Genomic DNA, 19,929 nt, shown 5'->3' with positions numbered 1-19,929 from the left:
ATCTTAAGTGTAATTTAGACTAGCTTAAATGAGTCCATATTAAGGGTTTGCCCCAGGATAACTAGATTGATTTTAAACTGATTATGTTACAAGGCTGTAAGTTTTCTAATACTGACCAAGTCCAAGATTCGGGGTGAACTAAACTGGTTTTACAAAGTAGCAGTTGTCAGCAGATGCCTGCTAGATGCCATGGCAATATAGTGTGTGAAATACTGTCTTCTTGTGGTGACTCTTTCATCCAGGATACTGACAGTATGGTGTCCCAAACAAGAACAGAGCACCCTTGGATAGACTGGCTACCAAAGAGGCGATCCAGGCACCATTGAGGTCACCGGCAAAACTCCCACCCACTTGGAGCCAGCATTTCACCCCAGGTGTTCAGAATCCTGTCTCTCCATTCTAGGTATTGAATACTGGAACCAACACCCCGAAGGGCTAATCAGTAGCAGCTGTGGGTGTGGAAGGAATGCAGGCTGAAAACCGATGTAATCAGTTTAGCCCCTAAAACATAACTTACTACCACAGATGTTTGAGCCATTGGCAATTCATGTTTCGTGAGCAAACAAGAATAGATTCTGTTTACACCTTTTTACAAATAGCTATTTTAAACTTACACTCTGTTGTACGTCATCCACTGCGCGGCTTCGCTCATCATTGCCGTTGTAATTCTGGATAGCTTCAGTGTATGTCCTAAGGAAAGTGTCCTTGATCTAAGAGGAAGAAGCCAGAGAATGTGATATTTTATAAGTGACCAGCATATGGAATGGGCATTTAAATACACAAGCTTTCAGTCCGAGTCTTTCCAAGAAATTTACCCATTTCCAACCTTAGCAGGATAGCCAAATCAGAGCGAGTGTATGTTCCTTTTGCCACTCTTTCTGGAGTGTATATTCAGAGTCTAAAAAGCTCTCCTTTAACATTCACAAGTCCTTTTGATGGCATTTTAAGATTGCCACTTGCAACCATGGACTCTTTAAATAGATCACCAAATTGCTATATCTTTGAAAACAGCTGGGATGGATTGGGAGCTGCCCTGTGACAATTTATGAATACTATATGATAGTCTGGTTATTGGGGTGTTTACTGTATGAATATATTAGTTTAGCTCAGTCAGAAGGCTGACTTGAAAAACAAGCAGGATGGAAAAGCACAGCTCAAGACAGCCAACTCTCAGGAAAAACTTGAGTTGTTAAGGGACAATGTCAAAACTATTAGCTCTGATGATTTCATCTGTCTTGAGCCAACCTGCAAACAGGGGGCACCATTTAGGAGGGGCAGAGGGGAGCTTCATAAGGGAGCTCTGGCTCCTGGTTCATGTCCTAGCCCCAGGCAGAGCTCTTAACTGCCCTGCAGCCTGAGTGTGCAATGTGAGTTCATCAGGGGAGAGGGGCTGGTCTCAGCTCCTGCCCAGGGGCAGGGAGTCAGTATTTTGTTTACAAACAGAGGCAGGGTGATTTTAAGATAAGAAAGGGCTGGTAATTAAATTACGGATCTGGAAGTCCTTAGATGAGCTGGTAAAACAGGGATTCCTTTAGGGGAAGGGGGCCAGGGGAGAAGGAGCGTGTTGAAGAGAGAACGCAGGGGACTCAGACAGTGTTCCTTCTAATTTTTTATGTCCATGTGTGGAATGAATTTTATTATGTGCACCAATATGGAGGTGATGTGTGACACAAGACCTTCATATTGGTGCACATAACAAAATTCATGTGGGGGGGGGCGAGGGGTTTGGAGTGTGGGAGGGGGCTCAGGGCTGGAGCAGAGTGTAGAGGTGTGGGGGGGAAGGGTGAGGGCTCTGTGGTGGGGCCGGGGATGAGGGGTGTGGGAGGGGGCTCTAGGCTGGGGCAGAGGGTTGGGATGTGGGGGGATGAGGGCTCTGGCTGGGGGTGCAGGCTCTGGGGTGGGGCTGGGGATGAGGGGTTCAGAGTGCAGGAGGGGGCGGAGGCTGGGGATGCGGGTGCGGGCTTTGGGGTGCAGGCTGCCCCGGGGCTGCGATGCCGTGAGAGGACTCCCCCCAGCTCACTCTCACTGCAGCAGCTCGGGCCGGGGAGGGGCTCATCTCTCCGGCAGCTCTGGTGGGCCTGGGCCAGGCCAGGCCAGGCCAAGCCAAGGGAGGGACTCCTCTCCCCTGGCTGCGGCAAGTCCGGGGCAGGTCCATGCTGGGCCCGGAGGGGAGGGGCACCTCTCCCTGACGCAGCAGGTCCATGCTGGGGGAGAGGCATCAGGGCTTAATAGTCAGCTGTGCAGCTTAGAGGGAACTTAGGACTCAGAAGAAATACAGCCAAGCCCTCTGAGCCAAAATCACATCAGAAAAGAGGGAAATGTAAGGGGGAGGAGTGAAAAGAAGGGGCCAAAACCCAGGGAAGGGATAGCAGTGGTATAGTCAGTTTCTAGTCTATTATTTGTAGTATGATAACACCCCTAGAGTCCCATATAGGTGCAGTATAAACTCATGGGACTTATCCTAGTAGAATGTTTCCAAAAGTTAAATGATCTATTCCAAGCTTAGTGAATAGCAAAAAGTAAGTAGCCTAAATGATATAAAGTAAGCTAGATTTTTCTACAATTGTTTCAATTGTTATAGTCAAGAGTAAGAATATACTTTAACATTTTAAACCTAACTAGTGTCCCTTAAGTGATTTGACACAAGATGTCAGAACATGTTAGTATTAGCGCTAACTGGGTCTAATATTTATTTAATTTTCTTTTTTATATAGAAATTCGTGTTCCTGTCAGCTAATTTCTAAATTACTGTCTGCAAAAGCCCTACAGTTTTCAGGTGCCTATGTAGCCCCTGGGATCATGGTTAAAGTTGTCTTCCCCCCAATCTGAAATGACGCCCCACCCACAAAATCAGTTTGGACCAGGAAGGATCAAAGCTCGGAAGACAGAAGAACAAAAGAACTATAGCAGATTTTAAAAGGGACATTCTCTTTTAAGCAGCATGGACGGGGGGCGGTGGGGGAGGCTGTGTGAAGGGAGGGAGGAAAGTTGTTCAAAGAGAAGAAGAGGGAAACTCAGGGAGCTGCTGGGAGAAGCTAGGCTTACTTAGGTTATCATCAGAGGATGGGGAGACTTTAGGTAAGATGTATATATGTGTACTCCTTGTTATTTTAAAACCCTGTCCTTCCAAAAGCCTTGTTTCTGCTGCTAAAATAAGCAATACTTTGCTTTCAGAAGGCTGTCTGATCACTGTACACCACTGGTCACCAGCTCCCTAGAGGGAAGAACTGCAGTTGGATCATAGTTGGATCTGTTTAGTAAGCATGGTTGATACATACGTCCTGTAGCCCAGGGAGAGGTCTAAGGTGGGAGAATTGCAGAATTCCATCTGGGATAGGTAAAGGCATGAGGTCTGACAGCGGCAGGGATGCATTCATAGAATCAGTGAGAGGACAGAGGTGCAGCTAGCTCTGCAACCAGGAGAAGATCACACTGTGCAAATGAGTTCATCTGCTAAACAGAGGAACGTGTCAAACAGCTGGAAGCGTGATGTGAGAAGCAAAAGCAAAAATGGAAGTGGAAATAGGAAGAGTACAGAGTATTAACTAGCTTTCAATTCTCTGCTTTATTTCCCCAAATTCATTACATGTTTAGGTTTGCAAGGGGATACTTTGAGGAGTAAGGGTCCATGGTATGAAAACCTAAAGGAGCGATTTGTGCCAATGTACAGGAGGGAAGGTGAAGTATAACCTGCCAGTTCTCTATTAGATAAAAATAGCTAGAGAGAAGAGGAATTCCACCTTCAATTTGCCTTTTGTGTGCCGGCAATATGAGGGAGGTGAGCTTTGTGCAGAAGTAGGGGGCATTAAAAGGCAATGCCAATCCCATTGCTTGGCAGCAGCACTGATTCATTGCAGCACTGGAGCCCTCTGGATAAGGAACTACTGCTCCCCAGGCTAGAAAAGCTCAGGAATGTCGCAGAGAACATGTGAACTGGGAGGCAAGCAGAGCCTGGTGGCAGATTCAGGAGGTTGCCTTTTTTTGATCTTGACAAAAGATTGCCCATCCTTCCCAGCAAAAAAGAACAGGCATTTCAAAATCAAATCGGGAACCATCTACAACTGGTGAAGGTAGACACAAGAAACATACGGGGGAAATATCACAGCCAAAAAGGACACTCTTTCAGCAGAACAGGGTACTAGAGGACTACATATGGCAAAGGAAAAAGAGACAGAAGGACAGAAATTACTCCTGGGGGAATTCTGCACCACTGCGCAAGCGCAGAATTAATGTCCCCCACATATTTCACCCCCCTCGCCCCCCAATAATTGATTCTGACAGGGTGGCGAAGGAAAATTGTAATTATACCTTTCACCCACCAGGTGCTGATGTGGCACCAGGAGAGAGGGCAGCTGGCTCATGGGCTGGAGCAGCCAGCCATGGAGAGGAAGGGGTCAGAGGCTGCCTTCCTCACAGCTTCCTGCCTATGGGGCCAGGTGAGGAGGCAAGGGATATGGGGACACACACACACAGACAGAATGGGGCACACTGCTTCTGGGGGGTCACAGGAGCTAGTAGAGTGATTACATTGAGTCTAGGGATTCAAATAATGTTTTAAAAAAGTAAACATTTAAACTATTAAAATTGTACTGGTTAAACATTTAACCGTTAGGCTCCGCTGCAGCTCTGCGCGCCCGGGATCCTGTTGCTGGTCCCATGCCGGGGACTCCGTTCGCTGCCGACTCCGTGCCTGGGGCTCTGCTGCTGCCCTGCGCAGACCTGAGGGCATGGGGCCAGCAGCCGGGACCCTGGGCTGGCAGCCCAGACCCCAGGGGTGCGGGGGTGGGGTGGAGTGGTGCAGGACCCAACAACCCTCCAGGTTCACTCCCAGGCTCCTTCCCAGCAATTACTTCCCTCTCCCTCAGCTCCTCCATTATCCCTGGTTTCAGAGTAACAGCCGTGTTAGTCTGTATTCGCAAAAAGAAAAGCAGTACTTGTGGCACCTTAGAGACTAACCAATTTATTTGAGCATAAGGTTTCGTGAGCTACAGCTCACTTCATCGGATGCAAGACTAACATGGCTGTTACTCTGAAACCTGTCATTATGCAAGGCACTGCATTTAGCCGTATGGAGTGGAAATCTATCAACTGCATCCGATGAAGTGAGTTGTAGCTCACGAAACCTTATGCTCAAATAAATTGGTTAGTCTCTAAGGTGCCACAAGTACTCCTTTTCTTTTTCCATTATTCCTGACTCCCCCAAGCCTTTGAACTGCTTTTGAGGGGTGCGGGAAATATGTTTGTGTACTGTAGTTTAAATGAATTATTACTCAAAGTTCTGTGTTAACATGCCTAGTAAGGAATCTATTTTTCAACAAACATTTCCTGGATCTTTTTTGTTGTCTGCATTGTTACGGACATACTTGCTGACAGGTATTTTGAAATAAACTACCAAAATAAATGAAACTGGTGTGATTATAGTGTGTCATTTTGACAAATAAAATATGCAGAATTTTAAAATATTGTGCATAGAATATTAATTTTTTTTGGTGCAGAATTTTTAATTTTTTGGCTCAGAATTCTCCTACGAGTAAGACGTGAGGAAGAGATACTATAAAGTTACTGTCCTGGTTCAGTTTAAAAGATGCATGAGATCCTGGGCTTAAAACAAAGACAGTTCTAGGTAAAATGGACAAAGTAACAATGCCGCCACAAATTCAGACTGTATTGTTCTCACAAGGCATCTTTCTAACTAGTTTCCTATCTCTAGCTATTTCTAGCCTCACTCTACTCTCAGGACAGTGGCACACTGGAAAAGAAAAAAACGTTTTACACAACATCAAGGAAACTAGTTTGGTTTGGCTTTGCAGTCTTGGAAATCCTCTCTGCATTACACAACCAAATGCCTCCCTGGCTGAAGTAGCTGTATCTAAGCAAAGTATTTAACCTATTTTGCAAACCTCAGCATATGTAACAGGGTAAAGAAGATCTTACAAGATGGACATATAAAGAAAGATAGCTCCAGAGTAAATATCAGACAGCTAAGACTCAAAGCTTTGGCTAAATCCCTTCATTTGGAATCATATCAATTTTTAGAGGGCTGCACGTATTACTGCCGAAAAATAGCTACATCACTCATGATGCATATGGAATTGCTGAAGTCAACAACCAGTATATTGTACATGTTCTGAGAGGCTTCAGCAAATCCTGCTTAGAGAGGCAGCGCCATTTATAACCTAAATTCATTTCCACTCACCTCATGGCGAAATACAAATCCTGAAATGCCAGCCACTAGCTCTGCCAGAAACACCAGGGACAAGAACATGGCATACTGAAAGCAAAGAAACAAGACAAAACACAAGTCAGAGTGAGGGGCAGAGTTGTGTCTGAACCTTTTAGTTCTTATGCAAACAATTCCGAGTTTAAGCTTCTGCCTCCAGATTTCCTCTAAAGACAGGAAAAAACTAATGTTTTTAGAGGGCGAGATATAGGACACCTTGCATGTGGTGTAACTACCAATAACTGCAGGACACTCTCCCATTATTAGGTTGTTTGATGTGCATAAAATGACATTTCTTGACAGTTGCACATTATATATATATGTTAGTTAGTTAGTTAAACATACATTCACACTGCAGAGAGGTGGTTCCCATGTTGTTAAGGCCCTGATACTGCAGTGAGATGAATGCAGGCAGACTCTCTGTATTTGTGTGGAACTCCAGTGAAGTCAACAGGACTCTGCAAAGGTACCAGGGTTCACTTGCATACATTTCACTGCAGGATCGGGGTATATGGCCTGAGTAGTCCCATTGATTTCACTGGCAATAATCATAGGTACCAAGTGAATCAGGGCTGAAGTCTGGATTTAGAACCAAACTTTACAAAAGCGAGGGAGCAAAAAAGAGAGGTTTCAGTTTAGGTCTGATTTTTTTCTACACATGAATAAATAACTGAGAAGCAAACAATGCAAAACAGGCCGTTCTAACAGGAAATTGCATCTTAATCTTCCGAACATCTCATCTCAACTGTCATGCAGAAAAGTTTGAAAAGTTGTTCAATGCTTGGGGTGGGGGAGGAAGAAGGGAGAACTGTTTTTAATGGAGGGCAAAGCAGCTAGGACTAGTAAGATAGGTCCTACAAACAATGCAGAACTCAAATATTTGCCTGTTTTCTTTTGAAGGGAGAAAGATGATTTAAAAATTTTTATACAGGTGTTCAAAATAAAGCTTCATGTTCAGAACAGTGACTGCCACAGTTAGCCCTGACAGTCAGAGGACGTATATTTAGGGAAAAACACTAGCAGAAGATGCCATCCTGTTATTCCCCCTGCCGCACTTCACTTTCACCACATATTAACCTGACCGTTACTATTTCCCCCCCCCCCATTACTACATATATTTTGTCCCTGAATGCTCTTATATAAGCGTAATGTCTAACTCACCTGTGCATTTTTTCCCTCCACCTACAGTTTCCTTACATTTTGAGATGCATTGGAAAGCTTATTGGAGTGAGGAAATCCCTGTGCTGCTTTTGAAATATGGACAGACATACTGCTGGGAGTTTACTTTTCTGGTGTCTACCTATTTTTATAGAGGTGAATACAGGATGCCAGAAATGAAAAGTTAGTGTGCATTAGACTAAATGCTACCATCGAGGTATTCCCTACATTCCATATTGTATTATTAAAAAGCACCCTGGGAAAAATCTGTTTCAAATTAGCTACAGAGCTGTGCCATTTTTGATGTTAATAAGTCTGTAATGATACATCTGGTTCCCTGGTAGCACTATTGCCATCACAGAGTCCTGTATACTGCAGAGAAGTCAGTGTGATTCATTGACTGGTTTCAGTGAAGCGATTTTTTTTTTTTTTTTTAAAGCACGAGAGACACTTAGTGAACATTAAGGTCATTACAACCTTTCTGTTTGCCTCTGGTACAGTTAACATCTGTTTAAGCTTAATAAAAGCACATTGATTAAGCAATTTCCACATATGCCACATGACAGTTCTTTTGATTTACTTACCAGTTTCAGCATCCATGGGCTGCCACGACAAGTGGCGAAACAGCCAAACAGGCCAAAGACAATAATTGTGGTACCAGTCCCAATAAGCACATAGGGGGCATTGGTAGAGTTTTCGGCAATGAGAGAGATATATGTGCCTAAAGTGAGCTTCCCCCAGACTCCAACGGCGAGAAGAATAACGCCTGTGATCTGCAAAACAAGAGGAGAAATATAGTCAGAGCCTATTGGAAAAAAACACCCAGGATCAGTGCAGGGCCATTTTGAACTGACTGACTTTCCACAGTGACAATTATTTTTTAGTATCTGGATATGTTCCATTAAGCCACCATTGCAGGTCAAAGGACTAAGCACCATCATGCTGACCATTGTCACAAGCAAAGAACACATCACGTCTACAAGGCCTTAGGTCAAAAGCTCAGCCATTTGAAATGTACAATATATTCCAAAACGTGCCCGAAGGAGAAGGTGAAACACCACTGCCACCAGAAATCAACATGAACCATTTCTACTGAACGTACTACATGCTTTGTGTACAAAGTTCTTTGAACAACTGAAATCAGCTATTTTTTGCCTCACTATGTGGATGTACACCTTTCAGTATTAGTCTTCCCAGCCTCAGAGACATGATGTCACTTTAGAGGAAGTGTGGAGGATTAGGGATAAGAAAATCAGGTAATCTTTCCTATTCAAGAAACTTTGCCACTGTGCTCTATGTTAGATGAAGTAAACAGTTTGACAGCAATTGGACACACAACTCTTCACCCACCACTTGCATTTGGAAACTCCCCACCCATCATGATCTTGACATAGTTTCAGAATCACCACATTATATAAAAAGAAAAGGAGTACTTGTGGCACCTTAGCGACTAACCAATTTATTTAAGCATAAGCTTTCGTGAGCTACAGCTCACTGTATGCATCCAATGAAGTGAGCTGTAGCTCACGAAAGCTTATGCTCAAATAAATTGGTTAGTCTCTAAGGTGCCACAAGTCCTCCTTTTCTTTTTGCAAATACAGACTAACACGGCTGTTACTCTGAAACCACATTACATAATATTTCTAATACTGAAATGGATGCTAGAAGCAGGAGGCAGATATTGCATGTTCTCTGCTGACATCTAGTGGACAGTAAGGAAAATTGATGGCTTTCTACACCCTTCCCCCTCAACATCACAGTTTTTTTTTCTGAGTGGACTAAACTGAATCGCAAACACGTAAGGCAATGAGTTTGTTTTATAAATAAGGCAAACATCACTTTTTCAGAAAACTTGGGAAAAAAGGCATTAAACCAGACACATCTATTATCTGCATTTTACAGGAATCACTCAAATATTAGCTTAACGCGAACATATAATGTACATCAGAACTGATATCACAATGCTTGAAGTCTGCATGTGTGTCATCATCTTAACTGTGTGGCCCAAAGGCAGACTGTGAGAACCTGCTATGTGGGCTTTAGCTCTGCAAACCCTTTCTCCTAGATCTACCAGAGTTACTCTAGCATTCCCTAAACCACTGTGTGAGGATCCAACCCTTTCAGCTATCGCCACTCTAGACACCATCTCTAGGGACTAGGAAAGTTAGCACAGAGACTGGGGTGGATATTAAGAAGGTTCTGGAATCAGGTTCTCCCTCTTCCCCCTTCAGTGTTCTCTGTCTTAGAAGATTTGTTAGGTTACTCTGGCATTTGCTTAGAAGCTTTTAGGCCAGTACAGTCATGCCTTATTTTCCCAAAGAGACTTCCATTCATTTTTTTGCTGCACCAAAAAACAAGTCAGCCATTTTGAGAGAGATCCCTCCCCACTACCATGTGACGGGGCAATACTGAAGAGAAAAGTGAGGCAGCTTCTTGATGTGTCATTTAGGCTGACTGAAAGCAGACCGCCTAGGGCACATTATTCTCATTTCCTGTCCCAGTCGTTTTGCTAGTCCTACTACAGTGTAGCAGCAGGACAAAGAATTGTTCTTTGGTTCTACCTGCAGCTGAGGAAGCAAAGATGTAGCAATCCAGAATCAGGAAGCTATCCAGATACAGCACTTCCTGTCCTGGAGGTTGAGCTATGCTGGGTGAAGCTGTTCAGTAATAAGAAGCACATCTGGGGAACATCAGTGGGAAGGACTGTGTACAAACTGGGTGGAGGGTAAGGGGAAAGGAAAAGAATAGAAGAGGGGGAAGAGACAATAAAGGGTGATGAGGAGGAAAGACCACAGGAAAAACAGGAGACAACAAAAATAAAACAGAGAAACAAAAATAAGAGGGAGGAAAGGTGGTGGCAGAGATAAACAAAGCATCCTGAGCACCTCTGGTATGTTACAGAGCAATCCCATTTTAAACTTCCTCCTCTTGGCATCTCTCCTTCCACTCCCTTCCTGTTACCCAGTGTTTCACAACCATTTGACAGCTGAGCCTCTTTAGGAAAATGAAAACAATGGTGTTTCCCCAACCCCCGCTTTGCCGTATGCTATTAAAGACCTACCCATCTTAATGTAAACATCTCCCATGCCCCTTCCTCTCTCCAGCAGCTATGCCTTTGCACCCCCGCACACTCTGGGAAACAATCAACTCCTCTCCTGTCTTACACATTTTGAGTAAGTCAGTTGTTAACCATGTTGACATTGAAAGTATCCTCATGGACATCCAACTCAGCATCCACTGAAATTACCAGGGCAAGTTCACACTTCACAGTTTTTGTTTCAGGCTGCCTGCCATCTCAGGCAGGTGCCTTTGCATTTGCTGCATGTGCTTCACGGCTGGAGGGTTTGCTTTCTGACCACAACAGCGAGGGACCTCCTTTTTTTCCTTTTCCAGTGAAAGCAGAGATTCTGAAGAACAAGAAGGGCTTGTCTGTGCCCATCTGGTTAATTCTACATATCCCCCTTCCCTTAAGGAGGTGCGGTGGAGGGGCTGAGTGGGGAAGGGTGTGGGGATGCAGTGTGGGTAGGGCTGCAGGCAGAAGAGGCAGGACAGGGAGTTAGCCTCCCCCCAGAGGAAGCTTCCTCCGCTGCCCATGCCTCACACATTTGGAAACACTGTCTCTGCCCACCCAGAGAGATTCCCTGTGCTATGCCTTAGGCGGTTAAGCACACTCCACCTTGTGTTATAGCTTCCCTTGCTCCCCCTCAATCTACCTCACCAAATAACCCAGCCCTCTCCTGTACACGCCACAAACCTGACTCAAGCGTTCGATGGAAACTGGGCCTGGCAGAATCCACTGCTGCAAGCAAACAGTGTACAGGAACAACAGGTACTGGCTAAATCACACACATGCAACATTTGGAAGATGGTAAGCTGTGCGGGGAAAGCCTGTCTTTGTATGTGCTGGAACAGCACTCAGCACAAATGCACCCCGGCTTCTGACTGGGACCTCTAGTTGCTACTATAATATAAATATGAAATAACTATACAACTTTCAAACTTCTGCTGCAAAAAAATCCACAGGAATTATTCATTCAGAAGTATCTCTGTAGCTGCCTTTTGCCTACAATGGCCCCTGGTTGCCTTGGGCACATGGGTCTTTGCCATTATTACCTAGCTGGGGCTACAAAATTTGCTGCACAGAAACATCTCCAATCTGCTTCTGCACTGGAGCTCATCAGTGTCAAGGAAACACATCAATCTCCTCTTGTTTTTCATGACCCCCACCCAAATCTCTCTTCTGAGTCACCACCATGGGTTTTGAAATGTCTCTTATCCCTTTCAAAGACAGATATCAGCAGAGATGTACCCTCTCCTGCCCACTCTGAAGATAAAAGCACACTTCTGGTAATCTTTCACATGGCTCGTTAAAAAAGTATTGATTATCTAATCTTGTACCAGATCAATCGACAATTTAACGTCAAACAATTACCATCTGGGGGTGTAAATTACTGCAGACGACTAATATCAATTTAAGTTTCTCCCCTCCCTCACCTATTTTTCCATCCATTTCTAGGGAAGAAAAAATCTCTCCCCCCACTTTTGTCCATAGGTTTTTTCCAGTCAGCTCAAATTAAGAAGTTAAATGCCAGAAAAGGGTTGGGGAGCATGGAAACTGAAAGAATGGACTCTGCCATCCAGCTAGGCAACAGGACTGTTCTTGCTCCCACTGATGTCAATGGGAGCGTTGCCATTGTCCTTAAGAGGAGCAGGATTGGGCCTCCCCGCCAAGGATGCTTTCTGTTTGAGAGAGACCACGAGACTTATGATACAGAGAAGTTTTAACTACATTTTTATTCAGCTATTTGAAGACAATTACCAACCCTTTAGTACTGCTCGTTTATAGTCTAAGTCTGTTTATACCTTAGAGAGGCATGCTACATTAGGGCTTACTACATTACAGTATATTCAGAGTTAGAAACAAAAGAGCCATGATGACTACTAATGCTTTGTTCTGCTTATTACTTATTAGTAAAATATTGCTTGACATGGGTTTCAAAAACACACCCCAGAACAGGCAAGGAGACATAGAATCCTACAAACCACCATTATCAATTTCACACTGAGAGGGAAAGAGTGAAGGATGTTCCACACCAATGTGCCCATGGTATACCTGGAATTTCATCACTAGGAGCAAATTATAAACTATTAAGGGAAAAAGAAGGAAGCTCTCTCTGCAGATACTTCAATGATCAATATTCAATTGAACAGGAGTGAAAGTATAACTGACTCCTAATTCTACCCACAAGCAATCTCAAGGTTTATTCTTATTTCTAGCCCTCTGTTCTAGCTTGTAACGTTCCATCCTGTAATTAGGTCCAAATGTCTTTTTTCTTTTTTTCCTTTTTTTTCTTTTTTGAGGAAAGGGGGATGCAGGGGGATCAGGACATTGCTGAGCTTCTGGCTTGAAATGCAACAATGCTGTGGGACCTTGCTATTGATTGTAATTGTGCATGCAAGATGTCTGTACTTTCAATCTTCATTCTGTTTACACACTGCACTTAGCCAGGCAGATATGTATTGTCCTACACCTTCCTCTCCATATTTCCTCCTCCCAGCAGGGTCAGAAACAGGCATGGCACCACAGACGTCGACCTGATTAATGAAGCAGTTCCCTCGTCTGATCTGAAACCGCCCCATCAGCCTAATTCTATATCCAGCTTGACCTATGTGTCAGGCTCAATAGACTAGAGCACGGTGATGTGTGTCCATCCGTAAAGGCTGAAAAATAAACATTTTGTTGAAAATACATAATCTGTTAGTTTGGCCCTTTGGTTTTTCCCAGGTCTGTGACCCCTGCATTACTATGGGCATTCTGCTTAATCCAAGCCCTTCTCAGTAAACTTCAGGGTAACATCAGAGGCTAAATATACCTTAATCAAGACTTACTATGAAGCAATTTTATATGAACCATGTAAGTTTACCTCCTACCAATTTCCTGAATCTTTTCCAGGGGGTGAGGTAGGTAGATGCTAAGTCTGGCAGAATATAGCTCACAACTCTGATTCTGTTGCTTTAGTTTTAGAAGCACAGTTGCCCCGTAGTGAATTAATCTAGATTAGCAAAGCTACTTAACAAGAGATTAGCTGATCTGAATGCAATACCACTTTGCAATAATTTTAAAGGACAGATGTCTCCTTTGTGTATTTCAATTTTAAAGTGAGAGCAGTGCAGTTCAAGGTGGTCTGCTTTGTTCAGTTCATTCCATTTTTTCATGAGAAAACCTCAATTTTGCCATCCAGATTCTGCCAGCGTGATAGCGTTATGATGAAATTACCTTTTTATTACTAAGGGCTTTCTTAGACTACAAGTTCCTTCGAGGAGGGGCCATGTCTAACGGTGTACAACAATGATATGAGCCTGAATGCAGTCCCTGGGCTTTGCCATAAACATTAATACAAAAGGCTATGCAATAAGCGCCTTAAAGCAATGGTCTGTCTTTTCATCTATTTGTAAAATGCCGTGCACACCTACCATATGGCACTGTATAAATAATTTAAAGGCACAGTCAGGATGTTTTCTGAGACCAGGGGTGCAAGTATAGCTTTCACAACAAGTGTCACTTACCTCGTTCTTTACTACTATAGTTATAGCATACAAGAGCCTTAGAAACATGAAGGCATTTAAAAGTGACCTCAAAGAGGAAACAGCACAAATATGTACATTAGGAAATAATCTAAATGGTTGAAATTCTTTTATTAATACCCGTAAATCGTGCAATTCATGTCCCCTCTTTCTTGCTTTTCTCTATTGAGCACTAGCTGATATTATGGGAGCTCCAAGCAAACCTTCACTGTCAGGGGGCTGTGAATCACAGATTAGAAAATGTGTTTGAAATTGATCTGTGCATTCCTCTGTAGCACACAGCTTTCCCTGGAACCTGGGTCTCCCTGGTTTGCAGATCAACAGAGACAGAGAAGGACAGACTGTGCAACCAGACAGGCTTTACAGAAGAATCTCAGAGCCAGCCCTGTGAATGGTACAGCTATAGAAAATGGATGTTGTGCTATAGGGGACAATGAGTTCCTGTAGATATTGTCTCTTACATTTGGGCAAATTGGTTAACCTCCCTGTGCCTGGTTCCTGGATAACACCATCTACCAGATGGGTTTTATTTGGCTTACATGTCTGTAAATGCTTTGAAATCCTCAGCTGAAAGGTCCTGTACAAGTAGAATTCTTCTCTCCTGTCATTCAAAAGCTACCACAGCATTAAGGATCTTCTGTGTATCCTCAGCAAATACAAGCAACTCTTACTGTGACCTAACATTCTTTAAATTTCAAACCCCTCTGCTATTTTATGCAGGAAAATTTAAAAATTATCTGATAATCATAAACACAAGTGCTTATTGACTCTTCATCTCTTTACTCCTTGATGCGCTGAAGGGTAGAACTGTGTTCACAGCTACCTGTGAACTTTGCAGGGTTCTGCTCATTACGAAAGGAGGGGCTATGAGTAGCTATACTTTACATTTAAAGATAAACAAACATAGTTCATGAGGGGAACAAGTACATCTGGTCACTTGAGACACCCACCCTTCCTCTGTATATTCTTCTCCCAGAGTAGCTCAGGTCACGATCAAGTCAATCATCATGATAAACCGTGGCAGAGGTACAGATCTGATCAATATGTCTTCCATTCAAGGCTGTCATGGGGCCAGTGACCTTTCAGGAAGGATCAAGGCCTAACTGGCCCCATGACGACCCTGTGGACTACACCTGGGAGCAATCAGGTGTTCCAGGTGGCACCCGTTAGCTCACAGTAATGGAGCAGCTGAGCTAGAAAGCGGCTGCTAGAACAGTACAAAGGAGGAAGTTGAGTAGAGGAAGGAAGAGAAAGGGAAGGCTCTCTGGAGATGGTCTGCAATTGTTGCAAGCTGGGAGGAACCCACCAGATGTACAGTAGGCCTCTGTGGGGGCAAACCCTGAACAAGTACTTGCAGTTGACAGTAAGAGCTCCAAAAAGCTGGCAGGGTCCTCGGGGAAGGGAGACAATGGGTAGCACCTGCTATTAGGCACGGGGAAGAGAGCTGACAGGGGTCTCCAGACCAGAAAGTCCTACAGTTTTGAAACTGGCTCCTGAGAAGGGAGTAGGAAGGTGAAGATCACTGAAGGAGAGATTCCACATGAGAGGAAGGAGAAGAGTTCTCTCCCTGGGGGAACCCAGGCAAAGCAGTGCAGACTCCTATGGGGGGAAGCCCTGAGTTAGGGCATAGTGATAACTGGGGGAGTTGTAAACTAGAGCCTACAGCAGACTGGGAAAAACTCACAGGGAGCAGATTAAGCTCCGGTGGGGGGGAGGTGGTATTGAGAAATGAGAGTAGGGAGACCCCAGAGGTAAGCTGCTAGCGTCCTAGGCGAAGGGAGGCAGTGTGGAGAATGCTGCTTGAGAAAATGCTATTAGTTTGTCCCAAGAGGGGCAGAAGCAGATATTATTTGGATCTCTTTGGGTTGGACTTACAGCTGGACATTTCATTATCCCAGAAGGGGTTTGGGCTTTGTGACCTGGCCAGACGGCTGACCCACAGAAGAGCCAGCAAGAGGCAGACGGCCATCAGGAGGTGCTGGAGCAGAAGATAATGGCAAAACCATGCCCTGATGCAAGGGGCGCACTAAGGGCTAGTGTGCCCCCATCACAGAGACAAATGTTTTAGGACTGATGTGTTAGGACAGATACAAGGCAAGTAGTACTAACCTTTCAGGTTTTAGAATCCACCTCCTACTAACTTTTAAGATGAGCCAAGATCTGCTTCCCAGAATAGTTATATTTAAACATCTTTAAAAAGTCTATATACACAGAGCAACAAAGCTACACTCACTTTATCAGCTAACTACTAAAAGCATAACTTGGCTTCCTCACGGGCCTGCCAAGAGTTTCAAGATTTTCCCTGGAGATAGCATGATGACTACAGCCCCAGTATTAATAAGGTGACATAATTAGCAGTAGGATGATAAAAACCAGGTCTGTGCCTTTCATCCATGTAATAAAGAATTCAGGTGGCCGGAACCAAAAAAAGCTTCTGTCAATTTGTATTTACTGTGGCAGCTTTGCTTAAACAAATAAAGCATCATCCATCACCCCTGCCTTCAGAACACAAACAAATCGACTATTTTGAATGGCTGCAGAAGACACTAGCAGGAAAGGAAAGATCCGGTCTAGCTCTCTATCTGAGAACCTGAAATTATTCAGAACACAAGAGTTTGCTTGAGACTGCCTTTTAAAAGGGGACAACAGGGAAAGTGGTCCCTGGATCATTTGCGGGTAGTCTGCAGAGAGCTAGCTGGTTCAATAGGTCTGATCAACAGCCCACTGAAGTAAATGCAAAGATTCTCTCGGTCTTCATTGAGTTTTGGATTAGGCCAACGGTGCTAAACCTTGTTTCCAGTTGCTAAGTCACAGTATAAAGTTAAAAGTACATTTTAATATTTTCCTAAAATTACTTTTCCATGTAAGCAATTGCTGTTATTGCCAGAGACTGTAAGCTCTTTAGGGCACGCAGTGTTTTTTGTTAGCTGTTTGTACAGCGCCTAGCACAACGGGGGTCTTGGTCAATGACAAGGGCTCCTCGGTGCTACAGTAATACAAATAATAAATAATACAGTCACAGGAAGAGGCGGTAGTTCATGTGATCATGAATGGGAGAGAAAAAATCCACAGGGCAATCTTTCTGTTAAAGTGTAGTCCACACTAATAAAGCGTCTGAGAACCCCTAACTTGACCTACGTAAAGTGTTGCCTTCAGTTTTGGAAAGAAGCTCTGATCACTGTTTGACCAGTAAGATGAGGGATTTCCTTATGCTAATGACTAGAGCTCTGGGAACACTGCAACTACATGGGGAAAAAAATTACCCCAGCTTTTGCAGTTTCATTTCTTTTGATCTAAGAACCAAGTGATAAAATGTATAATTAATCTTCAGACTATAGAGTAAAGGAAATACAGGTTTACCTTATCCAAGTCATGACTTAGATGAGAAGCATATTTTTAAAAGACTGTATATATGAGGGTGAGTGGGGGAGGATGTATACATAAAGTGTGGCTCTTGAAGGAAATTTTGCTCATTATTTATGACTATACTTTCATTTTCTTTTGGCAAAATTCTAACATGTCAGAACTAGAAAGAGGTATTCATAGTTAAAGTTTTCAGAGTTAAGAACAACTTGAGAAATTCAAACTATTGTAGTGGGCAATTTTAAGACTTAGAAATATTCAGCCAAGTACTGAGATTAGCTGGATCTTATAAACCACAATTGGAAGTTTTCAAGAGGAAAGCAGGGAGAATCCCTTTTGACCACATCAGATAACTTTAACTAGGCCAGCCTCATACATATAGCAATTCCTAAAGCAATGTGGAAACCTGTATCTTTTATGGCAGCGATAGCTTGGATTTATGGCACTCTATGGATCACGACTGTTCATTAGAGTGCTACAGATGCCCTAGAATCCTTATTGCATCAATAACAGCTACTGATGTCAATACACATTTCTGGTTGACCAGTGAAAGCACAACCTTTCAGAGCGCAGTTCATCAAAGCGAAGAGAAAAGACAATGTCAATTAACATGAGAGGAAAGGGATAGTTTAGAAGATACAAAACACTATTAACTGCATAAGTAGAACAAACTAGGTAGTCACCTATCCTCTTCCACATGTCTATGGTCACCCTCCACAGAAATGGTTTGGGAAGACAATTCTTCCCTGGAACATTGGAAGTTACAATTCCTCCAGTAGATCCTTTGATTCTCCCTCCTGGTCACTGCTCACACATCACAATGAATGAAAGCTTCTTGTTCTCTCAACGAATCCTGTATACTCCACAGTACCAAGAAAACCACATTAGTGTCAAGAAAAGGAGTACTTGTACTGAATGCATCCGATGAAGTGAGCTGTAGCTCACGAAAACTTATGCTCAAATAAATTTGTTAGTCTCCTAGGTGCCACAAGTCCTCCTTTTCTTTTTGCGGATACAGACTAACACGGCTGCTACTCTGAAACCTAGAAATTGACTGATAGCCAAGTTTCATTTGTAGTCCTGTGATTCCTCACAAGGCTCCTGGGCATTCACGCAGATGTTCAATCAGCCTGTTAAGTCCAGGGGAAAACTACAGTTTGCTGTTGTGAGAACCACAGCATTCCTATATTATTATTATTTACTATTTGTATTATCATAGCGCGTAGGAGCCCTAGTCATGGACCAGGACCCTATTGTGCTAGGTGCTGTATAAACACAGAATAAAAAGACAGTCCTTGCACCAGACAGCTTACGTTCTAGGCAAGAGACAACAATCAGCTGGATAGACAGACCGACCGATGAGGGAGTACAACAATGAGACAATACGGGGCAGCATAATAACGTGCTGGTCCCAGCATACCAACAGCCTAACTGCTGTCAAGTTTTTTTTAGGCTTCAGGGCCACAGAGAGTTTTAAGGAGAGATTTAAAGGAGGATAATGCTTTAACTTTTGTAGAGATCAGGACCAGCATAATCCAGCCCCTTTGACCCTTCTTCCATGCAACTAGCATCAACTTTCTGAAATGTGGACGTGTAACATTGATCCGGGCATCCATTTACTATGCAATAACTTATAATGCCTAATGAAGTCCATTCGCACCCTCCTCATGGGTGGCATGTATATAACTACTGGGGAAACCTGGCCAAATCTCAGTCACTCATGCCTTCTATTTCAGGGTACTCTGACATTAGCTACAAAGTCCATGCTCCCAAGCGAAGTGTGTTTTTTGGTTCACTCCCTACCACATATTTCCATCTAGATCACAATCAGTTTCCAGTTCTGTTTTGCCCTCTCCTCACACACCACTCTAACAAATCTGTTGTGTGAACAGTAGCATACCTACTTCCTACTGACAAATATGAACCATTAACATTACCAACATCTTTCTAAAGACCTCTGAGGCTGATGCTAGGCAACAGGATAGCGCAACACATTAGCAGTGAATAGATGTCACTGCAAAGCAAAGAACTTGATTGCATGTTAATTTTACCAGAAGGTTGAATACACACATCCTGTAGGTTGATTGCTGTGAAGAACTACTCTGGGATGAACAACTGTTCTCCCCCTCAGAAGATGGTGGACCTGAAAAATGACCAGAGTTCCTGGGCAGCTGTGTATTTGATTCACTGGCAGCAGCAAGCTTGGCTGAGATAAATCAGCGGCACTGCTATGGGTACCTGCACGGCCCCACAGTATGCCAACATTTTTATGGCTGACTTAGAACAACGCTTCCTCAGCTCTCGTCCCCTAACGCCCCTACTCTACTTGCGCTATATTGATGACATCTTCATCATCTGGACCCATGGAAAAGAAGCCCTTGAGGAATTCCACCATGATTTCAACAATTTCCATCCCACCATCACCCTCAGCCTGGACCAGTCCACACAAGAGATCCACTTCCTGGACACTGTGGTGCTAATAAGCGATGGTCAAATAAACACCACCCTATACCGGAAACTTACTGACCGCTATGCCTACCTACATGCCTCCAGCTTTCATCCAGACCACACCACAAGACCCATTGTCTACAGCCAAGCTCTAT

At 43.7% G+C, this 19,929-nt stretch overlaps 1 protein-coding gene across 1 annotated transcript in view; it reads right to left on the bottom strand.

Moving 5' to 3' along the window:
- The window catches only part of TSPAN7 (tetraspanin 7), a 183,234-nt gene that overhangs the window by 26,297 nt on the left and 137,008 nt on the right, over window positions 1–19,929 (bottom strand). The window contains exons 2-4 of the mRNA XM_077807224.1: window positions 7,963–8,151; window positions 6,197–6,271; window positions 615–710 (exon numbers count right to left, since the gene is read on the bottom strand). Of these exons, the coding sequence (XP_077663350.1) occupies window positions 615–710; window positions 6,197–6,271; window positions 7,963–8,151 (360 nt within the window). The remainder of the gene's footprint in view (window positions 1–614; window positions 711–6,196; window positions 6,272–7,962; window positions 8,152–19,929) is intronic.

Source organism: Eretmochelys imbricata, chromosome 1 (assembly GCF_965152235.1).
Source record: "Eretmochelys imbricata isolate rEreImb1 chromosome 1, rEreImb1.hap1, whole genome shotgun sequence".
In the NCBI taxonomy this organism is placed as follows: domain Eukaryota; kingdom Metazoa; phylum Chordata; order Testudines; family Cheloniidae; genus Eretmochelys; species Eretmochelys imbricata.
Note: the sequence above shows the minus strand (reverse complement) of the source record. Positions and strands in the feature narration are given on the sequence as shown.